The sequence below is a fragment of the Terrapene carolina genome, unplaced genomic scaffold (genome assembly GCF_002925995.2).
Source record: "Terrapene carolina triunguis isolate 2854851 unplaced genomic scaffold, T_m_triunguis-2.0 Scaffold48, whole genome shotgun sequence".
NCBI lineage: Eukaryota > Metazoa > Chordata > Testudines > Emydidae > Terrapene > Terrapene triunguis.
The window spans coordinates 1,180,761-1,199,062 of record NW_020664399.1 but is presented as its reverse complement, the minus strand read 5'-3'; the positions used below and the strand labels follow the sequence as shown (position 1 = coordinate 1,199,062).

Here is an 18,302-nt window from a genome sequence, read left to right as displayed (position 1 = left end):
AGACTCCCCAGGATATGGCAGGAAATTCCTGTATCTATCTCACTCTCATTTGCATGCGCATTGCCTTTTACAAGACAGAGCAGTGCAGGGCTATTTAGCTAGAGCTGATAAAAAAAAAAGAAACTTGAATTTTGAAGAATGTTGACTTTCTCTCTCTCTCTCTATATAGATATTGTTTCCAAAAATCGTGTCCATTCCCGACTGCTCTATATTTACCAAATAATTCCATGGCATTTCCTCCCCGCTCACCCGCAGTAGATGTATTAAAGGTGACCAGAAAATGCTTTTTAAAAACAGGGTTGTGCCCTTTGGGCTTCTTTCAGCAACGTGATGACCTGAAATGACTGTTGTTTGGGGCTGTGTGGGGGCTCTTCTCCCCCTTCCCCCCGTGTTTCCCCCTTTTTAGACCATCAGCCTGCAACGCGAGGGGCTGAATTGCGAGGGCTCTTTCAAAACCATCACACCCGGTCCAAAGGCGTTTCCTAGTACCGGGCTGAGCCAGCGGCCTCCAGGGCGAAAAGAAAGGGTGGTTGTAGCTGGTGGGGCAGATGGGAACTGACTGCACGAGTCCTGCCTGGGCCGGGCCGCCAGCACTGAACCCGCTCCGCGCGCCCTTTCTCCCAGGGACACGAGCGGCCGCGATTCCCCCTATTGTACGAAACTGCAGGATGCGGCTCTTGCCCTGAGGTGCATCAGGCTGCGCCGCCGAGGAACCAGGCCGGGGCCCCCCGCGGCGCTTTGCTGGGCACTGCGGTGGCGCTGCGCAGCCGGCAGGGGGCCGCCAAGGGAGCAGCGGCGCGGCGGGGACGCTCCGTGGGGCCCGCCGGTCCGGCAGGGGGCGGTGGCCTCCGTCAGAGGAGCTAGAGGCGCCTCCCTGCTGCCCCGGCTGGCGCGCGTCACGGGGGCGGGGCGGTCTCTGCGGCTGGAGTAATTGTGGCCGTCCCACTTTGGAATCTCCGCCAGCCGAGCGTTCCAGCCTCATTGTCCCCGCGTTCCAGCCAGGCCAGGAGTCGCGCGCCCCGCAGGTAGGTGCCCGCCACTCCCGGGGGGGGGGTTGGAATCACCCCCGGCCCTTTCCCTGCTCAGCTGCCCGCGAGCGGCCTGGGCCTGTGCGGGGCCGCGCCGGGGGAGGCCCTGCCTTTCCGTCCCGCCGCCAGGGAGCTACGCAGCTAGGACAGCTTTGCCTGTGGCTGTCCCAGGGGTGCGTGGGGCCCTCGCCTCCCCCCGCGGAGGCAGCTCTGGGGCTGTGATGCGCCCAATTGTCAAGTGCCCAGCACCCGGATTGCTGCTAGCAGCCGCACCTTAATGGCAGAAAATGAAGCTGACTCTAAACCCAGGAGTTCAGACTGGATTGCTCCACGCAAGGGGGAGGGATAGCTCAGTGGTTTGAGCATTGGCCTGCTAAACCCAGGCTTGTGAGTTCAATCCTTGAGGGGGCCACTTAAGGAACTGGGGTAAAAATCTGTCTGGGGATTGGTCCTGCTTTGAGCAGGGGGTTGGACTAGATGACCGCCTGAGGTCCCTTCCAACCCTGATATTCTATGATTCATGCCTGGGCTCTGTTGGGTGTGACAGGCATGGAGGTAGGGCACCGAGGGCAAGAGTTGTTGGAGTAAATTAGCTTTGATGAGTTGATTAGCCAGACAGTCGTGAAATTAATCCTACCAACCCTGTTTTAATGCTCTTTCTGCTGTTTTATATCTCATTCCTGTCATTCTAGGCCTAGTAAGTCTTATACACTCGCTGTATATTTTATCTGTAGCTGAATTTCTTTTGATGTTAAACTCAACTCACGGTGTTTAAAAGTAACTTTGGGCTTATCTGATTTAAAACCACCAAAAAGGAAATGCAAAGTGAAGGCAGAAATTGATTTATTTGTTAAGCCATTTTTATCTAGGTTTTATAGTTCCTAACTTACATAATAGAATCTCTTATATTCTACTAACTTCTGTTTAGCACCTGTCAGCTGGAATTGGAAAAGGTTCAGAAAAGGGCAACAAAAACAATTAGCGGTATGGAACAGCTTCTGTATGAAGAGAGATTAATAAGACTGGAACATCTCAGCTTGGAAAAGAAAGGACTAAGGGTGGATATGATCGAGATCTATAAAATCATGACTGGTGTGGAAAAAGTAAATAAGGAAGTGTTATTTACTCCTTCTCACAACACAAGAACTGGGTGAGGGTCACCAAATAAAATGAATAGGTAGTAGGTTTAAAACGAACAAAAGGAAGTATTTCTTCACACAATGCACAGTCAACCTGTGGAACTCTTTGCCAGAGGATGTTGTGAAGGCCAAGACAGGGTTAAAAAAGAACTAGATAAGTTTATGGAGGACTGGTCTACCAATGGCTATTAGCCAGGATGGGCAGAGATGCACAACCATGCTCTGAAGTGTTCCTAGCCTCTGTTTGCCAGAAGCTGGGAATGGGTGATATGGGATGGATCACTTGATGATTCCCTCTGAAGCACCTGGCATTGGCCACTGTTGGTAGACAGGCTACTGGGGTAGATGGACCGTTGGTCTGACCCAGTATGGTTGTGCTTATGTTCACTAGTCTATTGATTTGGTGTCATGTTAAAGTAGCAGAAATCAGGTGCAGTAGAGGACCCACAGCAAACAAGTTAACTCTTCCAAAAAATAGATGCAACAAGTCTGTTCTTGGACTGAAAAAATTCAGCTACATTTAAATTTTGCCCCCTCAACACACACATGCAGACATGCGAGAGAGAGAAAATTGAGGTGGGGGTTTTTTTTTTTTAAAGGTTAAAATTATGGATGAAAGTAAGTGTGTATAATAGAAGTGCTGACATAGCAGCATGTGATCCCATAGTTAGTCTCTTCTATTTTATACCTTCGAACAGAGTGAATTATTCCTTTGGTGAGTTAGCAAATACCTAAAATATCATTTTAAAAGAACCTGTCTAAATTATACAGTAGTAGGTGCTTCTTAGATGGCTTGTAGTGTTATCATTTTTTCCTTTCAAGGACAAAATACTGCTGAATGGAAACAGGTTCTCATATCAATTTACAGCGGTTAGGTCAGGGATGGGCAAACTTTTTGGCCTGAGGCCCACATCGGGGTTCCGAAACTGTATGGAAAGCCGGGTAGGGAAGGCTGTGCCTCCCCAAACAGCCTGGCCCCTGCCCCCTCCCACTTCCCGTCTCCCCCCCCGAACCCCTGACCCATCCAACCCCCCCTGCTCCTTGTTCCCTGATGGCCCCCGCCCCTAACCACCCCCCTGGGACCCCACCCAACCCTCCCCCCTGTCCCCTGACTGCCCTGACCCCTATCCAAACCCCTGCCCCCTGACAGGCCCCCCGGGACTCCCATGCCTATCCAATCACTCCCTGTCCCCTGACTGCCCCCAGGACCCCCTACCCCTTATCCAACCCCTACCCCCACCCCCTTACTATGCCGCTCGGAGAACCAGGACTGGCAGCCGCACCACCTGGCCGGAGCCAGCTGCACTGCCATGCAGTCAAGAGCACCGGGACAGGCCAGCGGCTCTCGCAGCCGCACTGCCCGGCAGGAGCTCGCAGTCCCGCCACCCAGAGTGCTGGCAGCACGGCGAGCTGAGGCTGCGGGGGAGGGAGACCAGCAGGGCAGGGGCCGGGGGCTAGCCTCCCCGGCCGGGAGCTCAAGGGCCGGGCAGGACGGTCCCGTGGGCCGGATGTGGCCCACCTTTGGGTTAGATTGTGTATACTTGAATTAGAAAGCAGGGAGTGAAATTGATCCTGACTGAAACAAAACATAACTATTTGAGTGAACATAGACATTTCATAGTGAAGAATGAGTGACTTTTTCTCTTCTAAATTAAATTATTCTTATGTATAATAATTTACTGGTTTATTTTGTACTGCTTATAAATTACCATTTTTCATGTTTTCTCTTGTGTACATGTTTTTTACTCTGCATTTACAGATAAGAAATACAGCAAAAGCAAATGCTGGTTTCTAACAGGAAATGTCAGTTCTGTAATGTACCTGTGCTCTGATTAAAATCTATACCTTTCAGTGCTGTACAGGCTCATTCTAGTGTTTGTAGGGGAGTTTTTTAATGTTGAATTCTGCCTGTTGGTCCTGCTTAGGGGGATTGCAGTTTTTGTATGCTGTTCGGGATTTGATTTTTCCCCCTCCACATTACAGGCTTCTTCCCATGGGTTGAATCGTGCTTTCCTTAGATTAGTCATATATCTGTAAACAGGCATAGTGGGTTTGATCTCAATTTGTGACCGTCTCCTTGTGTCCGTTTTGTTGTTGTTTACCACCGTAGCATCTAGCTGCCCTAGCAATAGCATCTGGCAGTCCTGGACCAGGACCCCATTGTTCTGAGTGCTGTACAGACACAGAACAAAAAGACAGCCCCTGCCCTAGAGAGCTTACGATCCATTATGGTTTTAAAGTGACTCCATCAACATTACATGTACTCAATTTAAAGAAGAGTTAATGATAACTTTAGCCATTGTTGCTATGTATTTGCTGGGTACAGTAACACAATCTCCAATCAAGCAGAGGGCCTCATTATGCTGGGTGCTTTACAAACATACAATAAAATATGGTCCTTCATTCTCTCTGCCAGTTTTGGTTGTTTTATAGTCCCATTTTCCTATTTAACTCTCCCCTGTTGCTATGTGGGAGACTCTCACATACGAAAGGGGAAAACGACTGATACTAGAGGGTAAAAAGTGTCATTATACGCAAAATGCTGAAAACCAACTGAAAGCTTTCTCTATCTCTTTCACATTGTATTATCTTAGTCATTTCTTGTGACAATAGAAGGCTTTAAAAAATCAAACAGAAGTATTTTTTTCTTTAAAATGATCATGTCCCTTTTTAAAAGACCTAAGGCTTACATCCTACTGACTAGAGACTTCAGGAGTTTGCTCTTTGGTGAAAAGTGGAGAGAGCTATAAGTAAGTCTCTTTGGGGCCATCCTTTTGCTTTGTGTATGTGTACTTGGCCTAGGGTCCTTGTCCTCCATGATGAGGGCTCCTAGGTGCTACGATAATACAAATAATGAATAGTAATACATCTTTATATCTTCGTTTCATCCCTTGCAATGTCTAACACATTATCAGCATTTCATAAACTTTCCTAATGCACCTGCAACAGAATTGCATCAAATGTGCAATTGCTCAGACAGGCAAGGACCTGTCACTGGCTTGTTTTTCATGTCTCCTCCTCCCACCATATTTTGATCACTTTCTTTTGATATGCTGCCTTTCTTTGCTTCCCAGTAATGGCATCTTATACCTGCATTACTTGCCGTGTGGCTTTTAAGGATGCTGACGTTCAGCGTGCCCACTACAAAACCGACTGGCATAGATATAATCTAAAACGGAAAGTTGCTGACATGCCACCTGTCACTGCTGAGAATTTCCAAGAGAGAGTCCTAGCTCAGAGAGCGGTGACAGAGGAACAGAACAAAGTCACTGCCACCTACTGCACAGTTTGCAGCAAGAGGTTCTCCACTTTCAATGCCTATGAGAATCATTTGAAGTCCAAGAAGCACCTAGAACTTGAAAAAAAAGCTGTCCAGGCTGTCAGCAAGAAGGTAGAAACCTTAAATGAGAAGAACCTGGAAAAGGGGCTGGCCCAGGAGAGTCTAAACAAAGATGAAATGAATACAGCTATTCAGCAAGCCATCAGGGCCCAGCCATCCTTGTCTCCAAAGAAGATACCATTGCTCCCAGCTGATACAAGCAGCTCTCCACCTTCAGCTGGAGGTAATTTGTCACAGAGCAGAGAGCAATTGGAAAAACCTCCAAGGCTACAGTGGTTTGAACAGCAGGCAAGGAAGCTGGCAGCAGAGGATGAGGAGGAAGATGAGGATATGGAAGAAGGTAAGAAAACCAGCAAGGTGGTAAAATGGTGGCTCTGGGTAAGCAAACTTAGTGGTTGGTTTTGGGTAGAAGCCCCATCTTGTTGGGTTTGTTTTATTTTGGTGGTTTTTTTGTTGTCCTGCCTGGAGAAATTTTATTTAAAAAAAAAGCTTAATAATTCCATGGGGGGAGGCTTTTTTCTAATGAAAGTTCACATAGAAGAGGTTCCCACCAAAAAATATTTGCCATAAAGAGGGAAGAAAGATTCAAGTCTAGCAAGGTTTAGTGGCCAGTGGTTTAGTGGCCATAACTTTTTTTTTCTTTTTCTTTTTAAAGATGAACTGAAAAGTTTTCTAGTTACTAAGAATAGAGGTCATGTGTTTTCTCTCATAACTACTGCTTCTATTATGTCCATCAAAAGCAGTGAAGGGACCTGCATTCCTTAGCCTGATGCTCCACTCTGTTACAGCAGATTTATGCTGAAGTAATTCCATTGCTGTCAGTGGGGATCAGTTCCCCCATGTGTTAGATGTTAGACACGTCATCAACTGTTGTACAATAAACCCGTTTCTATACTCTGTTTTGGAAGATATATAAAGAAGAAACCAACATGAAACTATTTTGCATTAAGATATATTTAGGTTGTCACACTGTGTCTCAGGAGGTTTCTGAGCGTTCATTTTACCTTTAACTTTTTGATCAGGACTTTTTTTTCTACGGGTGCTGTTTGTTCAGAGAGTACCGTGAAAGGATTAGAGAGAGTACGAAAGGAGTAGTCTCTCTCTGATTATCCTGGGACCAACGCAGCTACAGCAATACTGCAAACAAAGGTCAAAGGATTGTCAGTTTGAGGCTTTTAAAGCTAGAAACCAATATCCAATAGTAACATTATCAGGTCACTGGTTTGAATCCCATCTAGGTTGGTAATTAATAGTTACCATCTGAGAATTCTTTAGCGGCCTATGTGAAATGAGTTTACTGTCTTCTAGTTCCTAATGGACATCACAAACAGTCTTCTCAGTTGGCACTTTTTGGCATTTACAGAAGATTGAAGTGTCACGGGAAATTATCTTGATGCCCCTTCCCCCCCGATACATACTCTCTTACCCTCCCCAGTGAAATTTGAAGTATATTGACAGAGCAATGTGTGGGATCTTGCATGAGTATCAGAGGAGAAAAAACCATGACTGGAAGCAGTACAAGTGACATGAAAGCAATTGCATAGCTCCAGTTACTTTAAGAACGCTGCTTATAGATAACTTAAAATGTTTCTTTTGTCGTAAAGATTTATAAAATCAAAGATACTCTTTTTTCATATATACCTTTCTGCTCCGGCTGCTAAGTCACTACAGGAAATCAAAATCCTCATGTTTATGACAGAATTGGGTTGCTTTTTACCAGTTATGCTTTGTTTTAATGTTACATGGTACAATAGTAATGTTGGTCCTAAACAGTAATAGGATTTTCATACTAGAGAAGATTGTAACTAAATTCTTAGATGTGGTGACCCTTTCATGAGCAGTTTTGACTTTTGCCTTAAGCTTCCATCATTTCTTTGTAAGTTAGTTTTATTGACAGTGGTATGAGCTCACCACTTGATTGATTTAAATGTCTGTATAGTAATTAGAACACAGCATTTTATATTGGTTTATAATTATTATTGGTGTTGTAAACATATTCTGTACTAGAGCATACAGATTATGCTTATTTGCTTGAAAAAACGATGATGTAAATAAACCTAATGTTTTAACTTGCACTGAAAGGCTGGGAGGATGCAGATTCTGATGAAGTTGGAGAGTCTGAAGATGAGCAGATGGAAGGTGCAGTGGGTGAAGATGAGAAACAGATTGCCGCTGGTGCAGTACCACTCACAGACTGCTTGTTTTGTCCTCACCATTCAAGCTCTCTCATGAAAAATGTGGCCCACATGACAAAAGCCCACAGTTTCTTTATTCCAGATATAGAATACCTTGTGGATCTCAGGGGACTGATTGAGTACTTGGGTAAGCGTGATTCTTCTTCACCCCTCCGCCCCCCCACAAAGTTAAATACCCTGTTTTGTTGCAATAAAAGTCTCTAAGATTTGAGCTATGACTTCAGTGTCATGTGGTATTCATGACTTTCATTCAGTCAAATATATGACTTAATTCCAGTAGATCTAGGAATAACCATATTCTATCAGGCCTCAGGTCTATTTAGTTCAATGTTCTGTCTCTGACAGTGACCAGTACCAGATGCTTCAGGGGAAAGTATAAGAACCCTGCACTGGACAGCTTTTGGATCGTCTGCCCCCATATTAGGTCTTAACCTGATCTCTAATAGTATTGGTTTAAACAGTATGAGGTTTATGCAAAAAACCTCAAGTTCTAAAATATTTAAATGGGGTTGTGACTCGTAGCTCTCCTAGTGAATGATGATGCAAATATTTGCCAAACTACTATTACAGTTATAAGAAAGCAGCTCCACCACAAATGGAATGTTTGCTATATTCAAACTAGATTCATTTATCTATCCTCACTAAAACTCTTCTCACAGGAACTGACTCCTTGGAATGAGCAAAAAAATGCACAAAATAAAACCTTTTTTTATAGCATCTCACAGAGTTTTTGCCCCGTGTGTGTGATGCCCTCTGTTCTGTCATTTGAATTATTCTTTAAACACATGGACTTCTTCTATGAGGAGGCAGAGTGGTTAAAGTCCAGGGGGACCAGGGCCCTAATTCAGTTTCTGGCAGTGACTCTCTAATCTGGAGAAAGTCACTTACCCTGGCTGTGACTCAGGTATCCCATCTGCAAGTGGAGATAACCACTTCAGGGATGCCAGAATTGATCATTGAATTGAATGTAAACTCAAAATTATACTTTTCTTTTTTTTCTCCTTCCCCCTGCCCAGGAGAAAAAGTTGGTGTTGGGAAAATCTGCCTGTGGTGCAATGAGAAGGGGAAATCCTTCTACTCAACAGAAGCAGTGCAGGGTCATATGAATGATAAAAGCCACTGCAAGCTCTTCACAGATGGGGATGCTGCCTTGGAATTTGCAGACTTCTATGATTTTAGGTGGGGAAATTTTTTTCTTCCTTGCCACAAAATTGAAAGCCGAGAGAAGTGTTGAAACTTGAAACCCCCTTTTCCATTGTTGACCTTCTAGAAACTAGATCTATTTTTTAATGTTTACACTTAAGGTCCTAGCAGTTCTTGAAAAATCAATTCATCAGTCAGAAGCTGTTTTGGGGACAAAACTACTGTGCACTTCAGAAAAAAATAACCCCTTAAGCATTCACTTTAATACTAATAATATATTAAACAACCCTTCCAAGTATGCAGGTGCATAATGGTATGTGCTGTTGTTGGGGGTGTGGTTTTATTTCTTTCTTTATTTAATTTATTTATTTAAAATGAAATGTTAGACCTGTTAGGATGCTGTTGTCCATCCATACCAGTGTGGGCAATAATTTTCACAGGGGGGCCACTCCACCAATTTTGCTAAGTCATCACGGGCTGCACATTTCTACTATATTAATGGAGGGAGTACGGGGTCTGGGAGGGAGTTTGGGTGCAGGAGGGAGCTCCAGGCGGGTGCAGGAGAGGGTGATGGGTCTGGGCCCTGGGAAGGAGTTTGGTGCTGGGGTAGGGGATTGGGATGCAGGACAGGGTGCGGGGTCTGGGAAGGAGTTTGGGTGTGAAATTTAGCAACTGCTGCTGTTGTTCCACAGGAGCAGTTACCCTGATCACGGGGAAGGGGAGGATGTGGTGATGTCTGGAGAGCTCCCAGCAGGGAAGAATTTAGAATATGATGACGAAAGTATGGAATTGATCCTCCCTTCAGGTACGTATAATAAATACTGTATCAAAAGTACCTATCTTCTTGGCTTTGCTGTAGTTTAAATTATGCCAGCAAAGACAGAGATTGTCATGTGAAATTCACATTTGTGTCATGAAGCAGACGGTTTGCCATCCACTTGTCCTTCATCTGCTTTGATCTCAAATTCTGTTGTTCCAGTTTTCAAATTGAAGACCTGTTTCCATTTAAAAATATTCTTCTTCAGTTAGCTCAAATTGAAATTTATAAGATTTCTTAGTCTTGTCATCCTCGTGTGTGTGTTTGGGCATCACTTCCTCTTATTTACCCTTGACTTACTTCATGCATGCAAGGATGTAATATGTACTTCATTGCAATACATCTTATGGAGAATAAGTTCTTCCAGTGTAGTTCTGTGCAGTGTAACCTGGTCATAGGTAACTAATTTTGACAACCTATTACTCAGATATTAATTTCCTTAAGCAAACACATATTGTTCTTTGTGTATTAATTTCTACACTAAGTCTGATGCTTTGATGTATAGATCCACACGCTGAGATCCCTTGCATATGCTTAATATCAACACATCCTCATGATCCTGTAAAGTGCTGTCAAATGCACCGTGAAAATGGGAAAAGAGATCTTTCCTCCAATTTTAGTTACAATAGTCTTGTGTGTATTACTTGAAAAGGTAGTAGGTTTTAAAGAAAATGCAGATAGTGAATAAATTGATGTCTCTTTAAAGGTGATCTGCGGTGGAGGAACCCTTGCTTTTGTACTGTTTTTTGGTTCTTTATGATTTATTACAACTTATGGTGGATAAAGATGGCATGGAAAGCAGTTGTGGTGCAGTAAGGGGGGCTTTGTTTTTTAAAACTTCAAAAATATCAGGAATATTGCATTTTGTGTTCTATTTTTGCTGAAGGACTCCTTGAAGGACCAGTGAACCAAAGTAGGAGCTTTCTCAGCCTTCCTATGGAAGGGTTGGATGTTAAATCTTTAACAAAAAGAGACCTGTCCTATTAAGCAACTGAGCTGAAGGGCCCCATCTTAAAAATAACACATACTATTGTCACCAGGAGCAACTAAGCCTAAAATGACTAGAACTGAAAGATTAGAGGAGAAGCTTTCTCTTCTGTTTTTTTTATTTTTTTACTGCAGTCTGGGGGAGACTTTCAGTGGGAGATGAGTGCAAAACTCCCTTTTATTCCTCTGAAAATCTTCCTCCTTCCAGTTTCATAGTTTCTCTCACATAGTCAGTTTCACTTTTTATATGCTGCAGGTCTATAAAGACTTTTGTGACAATCTCATTCTTTCAGTGTAATGTCAAACATATGCCAGGCCAGACCTGACATTTATAGTTTAAAAAACAAATCAAAACACTTCTTGATCTGCCTTTTTTTTTAATTGTGAAGAAGCAAAAAAAAAAAGTACAAATGTTTTGGTTTTTAGTTCTGGTCCCCTTTAGTTTTGTGGGTGAAAAACATTAGAAAATACTGGCATATAAATAGAAAAAACTGATGATTTTTCTCACTAAATTGTAGCTGGTCTAGTGATACACGAGGTATCTTTTCATCTCTAAATTTATCAATGATTGGAAACCAGTAGGGGGCACTGTGGTGCTTTAAATCTTTTATTTTTTTTATTCTATGTGTAGTCAGACAGCTTTTCTCTGCAAAGGTTCTGTAGGTGTTTATTGTATGTTACTGTGATAAGTGTTTTAATCCATCATCATTTCAGTGCATGGAAAGGCTAATACAGCAGCACTCAAAAGTTCCTTTTTCCAGCCATCTATGTTCCTGTCTGTTGTGCAATACTTGTATTTCTAGAGTAGATTTGGTTGGTGTAAAATGAGGTCATCTAGCTTATTTGCTAAACTGCCACTTTAATATTAAAGACTGGGCACTTTTTAAACAAATCTAATTATCAGACTTGTAGATACCTAGCTTGTAATTCATTTGCAAGATGTGAGTGGAACAATGGAATATGTGAAAGTTCACTTAGGGAGGCTGGAATGGTAAAAATACATTTCCAGGCAAGGTAGAATTAAATTTTTGATTTTAATCTTATTATGCATTTGCGCACTTCAGTTATTTTTCTAAGGAAAGGTTGATTCTTAGTCGTTGATAACTATTAAAACATGTTTTAATTAAAACATGCTAAATTTTGTACTTTTGTTCTAACCAGGAGGATACACGGTATCAGTACACTTATTAAAACCAGTATATTGCTTAATACACATTGATTCGACTGGTTAATTTTTATGTTTGAAAATGGTGAATGATTCATTTCTTTCTTACTAGATTGATATATATTTTTTTTAACTTGGTATTTGTGCCAATTTGGATGCAAGTTGGAATTCAATTAAAATGCACCAAACCTGGAAAACCAGCATTTTTAAAATGACCTTAAACACATTTCCCCAGTACATTTATCAAAACATGTTTTGCATTTAAAACTCTCTCATTTATTAAAGAAAGGAAGTATTCTCAATAGTTAGTGAATTGAAATGATTGTTTTTGGACACCATGGCCTACAAGATTTTAGGACTATTAGCTAAGCCTATCATCTTTTTATTTATAGATTGGAGGAGGAAAACAAGCTTTCCTGCTTTTTCACCTCCCAGTTGGTTTCTCAGCTTTGAATAAATTAGTTATTGAACTGAACTAGTTGAATAAACTGAAATGAAATGAAGAAAATATTCTCTCTGCACCTGTAGAAGAGGCAACTGCTCTCAGGAGCTGGTTTTGGCCTTTAATAGGGGCTGTCAAGCGATTAAAAAAATTAATCGCGATTAATCATGTGATCAATAATACAAAAATATTTAAATAAATGGTATTCTATGTTTTCTACATTTTCAATTACAACACAGAATACAAAGTGTACAGTGCTCAGTTTATTTTTGATTACAAATATTTGCACTGTATAAAACAAAAGAAATAGTATTTTTCATTTTCACCATTGCTACTATTGTAGTGCAATCTCTTTATCATGAGAGTTGAATTTACAAATGTAGAATTTTATGTTTAAAAAAAACCTGTAAAACTTTAGAGCCTACAAGTCCACTCAGTCCTACTTCTTGTTCAGACAAACAAGTTTGTTTACATTTGCAGGAGATAATGCTGCCCGCTTCTTGTTTACAATGTCACCTGAAAGTGAGAACAGGCGTTCTCATGGCACTGTTGTAGCCAGCGTCACAAGATATTTACATGCCAAATGCCCCAAAGGTTCATATGTCCCTTCATGCTTCAACCACAATTCAAGAGGACATGCGTCCATGCTGATGACGGGTTCTGCTCGATAACAATCCAAAGCAGAGCAGACCGACGCATGTTCATTTTCATCATCTGAGTCAGATGCCACCAAGCAGAAGGTTGATTTTCTTTTTTGGTGGTTCGGGTTCTGTAGTTTCCGCATTGGAGTGTTGCTCTTTTAAGACTTCTGAAAGCATGCTCCACGCCTCGTCCCTCTCAGATTTTGAAGGCACTTCAGATTCTTAAACCTTGGGTCGAGTGCTGTAGCTATCTTTAGAAATCTCGCATTGGTACCTTCTTTGTGTTTTATCAGATCTGCAGTGAAAGTGTTCTTAAAACAAACAACATGTGCTGCGTCATCATCTGAGACTGCTATAACATGAAATATATGGTGGAATGCGGGTAAAACAGAGCAGGAAACATACAGTTCTCCCCCAAAGAGTTCAATCACAAATGTAATTAACACATTATTTTTTTAACAAGCATCATCAGCATAGAAGCATGTCCTCTGGAATGGTGGCCGATGCATGAAAGGGCATAAGAATGTTTAGCATATCGGGCATGTAAATACCTTGCAATGCCAGCTGCAAAAGTGCCATGCGAACGCCTGTTATCACTTTCAGGTGACATAAATAATGAGGAAGCATTATGTCCCGTAAATGTAAACAAACTTGTTTGTCTTAGTGATTGGCTGAACAAGAAGTAGGACTAAGTGGACTTGTAGGCTCTAAAGTTTTACATTGTTTTGTTTTTGAATGCAGTTATGTAGCAAAAAATCTGCATTTGTAAGTTGCATTTTCATGATAAAGAGATTGCACTACAGTACTTGTATGAGGTGAATTGAAAAATACTGTTTCTTTTGTTTTATCATTTTTAGAGCGCAAATGTTAGTAATAAAAATGTGAGCACAGAATACCAAGTGAAATTTAGTGTACAATCTCTTAACAGTGCGTTTAAAACTGTGATTAATTTTTTCGAGTTAATCGCGTGAGTTAATAGCAATTAATCAACAGCCCTAGTCTTTAACAAACTCGGTAGTTCCAGGTGCTTAGCCAGTGACTGCCACCAGTTCAGTGGTTTGACTTTCTTTAAAACTTCAGCAGCAAACTTGTACTGCTTGAATATTGTTTTCAATTTAAATTACACCTCTACCCCGATATAACGCTGTCCTCAGGAGCCAAAAAATCTTACCGCATTATAGGTGAAAACACGTTATATTGAACTTGCTTTGATCCTCCGGAGTGCGCAGCCCCACCCCCCCGGAGCACTGCTTTACCGCGTTATATTCGAATTCATGTTATATCGGGTCGTGTTATATTGGGGTAGAGGTGTATTTTGATAGACTAATCATTTCAAATTTAATTTTAAATATTTTTTTTAAAATAAACCTATGGTTTTAATTAAATTTAAATTAAAAAACAATTTTTTTTAAATCATCAGTTTTTATCCATTCTGCTTTCACCTCTTTTTAGAAGATTACTGGACAGAAAATAGTTAAATGAGATTTGTAAACTCATATGGGCTAAGAGTACATCTTAACAGTGTACTGTTGAACTAGAAAACCTAAACCACATCACTATCCAGTCTAGGGTTTTCCTTCCCTGTAGCTGTAACTAACGTGACGACCTACCTGATGAGTGTTTCAGTGCTAGTAACCACAAAGTAAAGTCAGTGTTCACCTCCTTGGTGTCATTGGTCTGCCATGTCAATAAGCACAAGTCTCTTTCACTTCAGGAAAATATAAAAGCTGTCATCAAAATTAGAGAATTGTTAGCAACTAGGGGTTGACCGTCACTGTTGACGAACAGGAAAACAAGCATTTGTTCTCTTGTCATAAGTGCTCATCTTTGTGGAATTAAGCATTTTGGCTGCAGAGTCTGTCCCTTCATTACCCTTTTTTCTTTATTATCCAGTGAGTGAGGGAATGTTAGCCATTCCAGTTTGGTTTGTTTATGCAGGGGTTCCACAGGGGATCACAAAGTAGTAACTGAAGATCTTGAGGGAATTCAGAGTTGTGGATTCCAATCCTGCAAACTGTTGTGTGGTTGGAGCCTCAGATCTCCACAGAGCACTTCTGCAGGCTGCTGTGTTATTGAGGCTGTATTTTGCCATGAAATTACCTTTCCTGTTTTCACTACTTAGTATAACCCGCCAAATTGTCAGTTTGTTTAAAAAAAGAAAAAAATGGGTGGGAAGGGAAATAAGATTTATTTCAGTGATAGGCAGAGGCTTTATTCATCAAATGTCATGAAACAAGAAGGGACTGTTATAACTAACAAAACTTACCCTACCAATCTTCATGTTCTGGTTTGGCAGTAAAACTGTAATTAGAAAATCTCTCCCGTACTCCTGAATTGTGTAATTATGTCAACGTGCTGCCTTATTATTTGACCAGTTATAAAACCCGGTGCCATGTAAATGTAAATCTTCTGTGCTTATCATGCTATATAAATCTTGATGTTGGGGCCCATTTTTTTCTGACTCGGCACAGCTCAGATTGATCATCTATTGTTTCGCAAGGAGTAGAGAAGCTTAGTGAATTTGTATTGTTTTGTCATTAGGACAGTGACTCCTACTGACCCTTAAATCAAGATGGGATGGCTTTCTAAATGAGATGCTCTAGTTCAACCAGAAGTTATTGGGCTTGATGCAGGAATTACTAGGTGAAATTCTTTGGCCTGCATTCTTTAGACTAGCTTATTATAAAGGTTCCTTCTAGCATTAAAAATCTGGCCCAAATCCTTGCAACAAAACTAACAGTCAGTCATCCTCTCCATTTCCTGCCTTTAATTAAATCTTCTTGGAGGCTTTTATAATTCCTAGCCATCCTTTAGTTGAGCTGCTGGTCTTTTTCTGCCTTTCCTCTCTTCAACATATGGTGTACTATAGAAGCGGCTACATTAGTCACACTCTATCATAGCCCTAAAACATCAGACCCTTTTAAAAGGCACTCCTCAATGTGATTACTTTCCAGAGGCACTTGGACGATTACTTTGCTTCAAAAGCTGCTTCATTGTGCTTGACTTAAACTGTAAAATATTCTCTTGTGTAACAGGTGCCAGGGTTGGTCACCGTTCTTTGATGAGGTACTACAAGCAGCGGTTTGGTTTGTCAAGAGCAGTGGCTGTTGCTAAAAATAAGAAGGCAGTGGGCAGGGTGTTGCAACAGTACAAAGCTCTGGGCTGGACAAGCAGTACAGGTAGGTGACAAACTTAAGTTCTTTAAGCTCTCTTTTGAGCCTGTATTCTTGGAGGGGGATGGGTGTCAGAGCCTGGTTTCCAGCCCAGCTCAACCATCTACTCTGCTATTTTTAGTGCTGCACATGAGCCTGAGTCTGTCATCCCAGGCTCTGAGACTTGCTGCCGCTCCCTGTGTAGGCACACCTTTAGAGCAGTCTCCTTATACTAGCATTTACATGATTGAATTCTGTCCATATAGCTACTGCTAGGTGCTGTCAGATTTGGTGCTTCACTTCCTAGCAAAGAGCAATATCACTTTTGCAAGGAGAAACTAAACTTCTGGTAGGTGAAGAGGGAGAGGAGCATCACTGCTCTGTGGTAAAAGCTTGGACCTTGTCTCCTGCACAGTATCTGACTTTTGGGTGTCCTCTTCATTTCTGACACACAAGCACAATACAGTGTAGAAATTTGCCATTCCAGCCCTGCTTTTTGAGACGGCAACCCCTGCATATACACAAATTAATTGTAGTCACACTGCTTCTTATAGCAAAAGTGCATTTGTGTACAGGCTGAAACTTTCCAGTCATAGTTGGGTGATGTGAAGTTATGAGGGATGAATCTAGGCTAATGTACAAAATAAATAAAGGTGAGGCTGGCTTTTCAGAACTAGAAGTTGCATAGCCTGTTCCTGCCTGCTAAATTCAAATCCTGTTTTTAGTTATTACATGGTCTCCTGTAGTTTGTGCTATTGTACAGTACTTCTCTTAGCTCCTGCACTACTTCAGCTATATGTATTGCACTGTAACTGTGCAGTTCAAATATTTTGTCTGAACAGTGCTATGCCCAAGTCTGTTAGTGTAAAGTATTGCAGAATACTTCAGAGGATTAATCTAGAATTGAATTCTAAACATTATTTTGATATTCAGATAGGAACATAAATATTGTATTGACCACAAAGTAAGGCTGTTACCCTGAATGTGTCAAGTTCTAAGGTTAATAGTTTGTCTTTGCCAGAGGTGGCTGACGGTAATTAAAATTACCTGTCCATTTGTGTGTCACTCCTTCCTTCAGCTGTCAATGCTAGCATCTTCTGTTCTTGCCATTTAATATGGTAATACATGACCCCAGCATAAACTGTTCTTTGACAGTCCCAGTCAAAACCATTCAAGTTTTGGATACTTGCAATGAATGATCTGCAAATAATTCTTCATCTGGAGAAGTTATTTGGCAAATAACTTAATTTTCTTTTTAAAAATTTAAAAAAAAAAAAAAAACATTTGTTTGAACAGAGACACACACACACACACACTTCAAATTATTCAATTAATTTAGATCTGTTTCAGATCTGTAGCCATGCAGAAACACTCCCCCCTACTCCCCCCAATAATTACTTAGACCTTGATCCTCGCATGAGCTCAGAGCAAGCAAACCCTTGTCCACATGTAGAGCTCATTGCAGGATTAAGCCACTTAGGTTTTCCTGGGGAAGTTACAGATGATTAAGGGAAGGTGTGAATTTAAAGTGATGGGTATACAGGTTATAAACCCCTGTTGGACACTCTTATTCCAGCATGAGGCCTCTTTTCTGCTTAGTTTACATTGCTTGGGAAGAAGGTAAAGCTAAAATGAAAAAAGCCACTCTTACTGCAGAATAAGTGTCTACCCAGAAGTTTAGACCTGGGTAACTATATTGCTATAACTAGACTAGTGTAATTGGCAGCAAGGCCTTATACTTTAAATCAGTCTTGTAAGCTACTAACTTTTCACCCTTTTCTCCTTTACAAAAGGAGCAGCACTAGCACGTGAACGTGACATGCAGTATCTACAGAGGATGAAGTCTAAGTGGATGTTGAAGACGGGAATGAGTAACAATGCTACAAAGCAGATGCATTTCCGGATGCAAGTCAGATTCTGAGCTGCCACAACTGCTCTACAGAGCTTGCTCCAGGAGAGGAGAATTAATAGCTAGTATCTTTTTTGGGGGGTGGGGTGGGGAGGGAATGTCATTATTTGGACACTTAAATTTGATAGGCCAACAGTTATTAGAATACAAGATCTCTTAACAAGCCTTAGGCGGAGGGGGAATAGTAGCATCCAGACAGTCCTTGGCTAGGTACCAGGGTCCATTTTAAAGTATGTGGTATAGGTTAATCACTGGTGTAGATCATGTGCATTCTACTAGTGTCCATCTTTATGCAGTAGGTTTTGGTTGAACAGCTGACTTGATGTTGTAATTGAATTACAGAA

The 18,302-nt window shown here is 41.5% G+C and overlaps 1 protein-coding gene across 2 annotated transcripts; it reads left to right on the top strand.

Annotated features, from left to right (window-relative positions):
• The first annotated feature begins 932 nt into the window (after window positions 1–932).
• On the top strand, window positions 933–18,058 carry ZNF622 (zinc finger protein 622). 2 transcript variants are annotated; one of them, XM_024209993.2, is made up of 7 exons: window positions 933–1,025; window positions 5,242–5,847; window positions 7,590–7,829; window positions 8,719–8,881; window positions 9,538–9,650; window positions 15,933–16,076; window positions 17,843–18,058. In XM_024209993.2, the coding sequence occupies exons 2-7, from the start codon at window positions 5,244–5,246 to the stop codon at window positions 17,968–17,970; spliced, it is 1,392 nt and encodes a 463-aa protein (XP_024065761.1). In that variant the 5' UTR covers window positions 933–1,025; window positions 5,242–5,243; the 3' UTR covers window positions 17,971–18,058. The 2 variants fall into 2 exon arrangements, with proteins under 2 accessions (XP_024065761.1, XP_029768364.1); XM_029912504.1 differs by lacking the exon at window positions 933–1,025 and adding an exon at window positions 1,548–1,583.
• The last annotated feature ends 244 nt before the right edge of the window (window positions 18,059–18,302 follow it).

What these genes read in the sequence shown, in the direction of transcription:
- ZNF622 (XM_024209993.2), top strand. Translation starts at nt 5,244, where the DNA reads ATGGCATCTTATACCTGCATTACTTGCCGTGTGGCTTTTAAGGATGCT. An exon ending in GGGACTGATTGAGTACTTGG is followed by an intron (nt 7,830 to 8,718) that starts GTAAGCGTGATT and finishes CCCCCTGCCCAG; the next exon opens with GAGAAAAAGTTGGTGTTGGG. An exon ending in GGGCTGGACAAGCAGTACAG is followed by an intron (nt 16,077 to 17,842) that starts GTAGGTGACAAA and finishes CCTTTACAAAAG; the next exon opens with GAGCAGCACTAGCACGTGAA.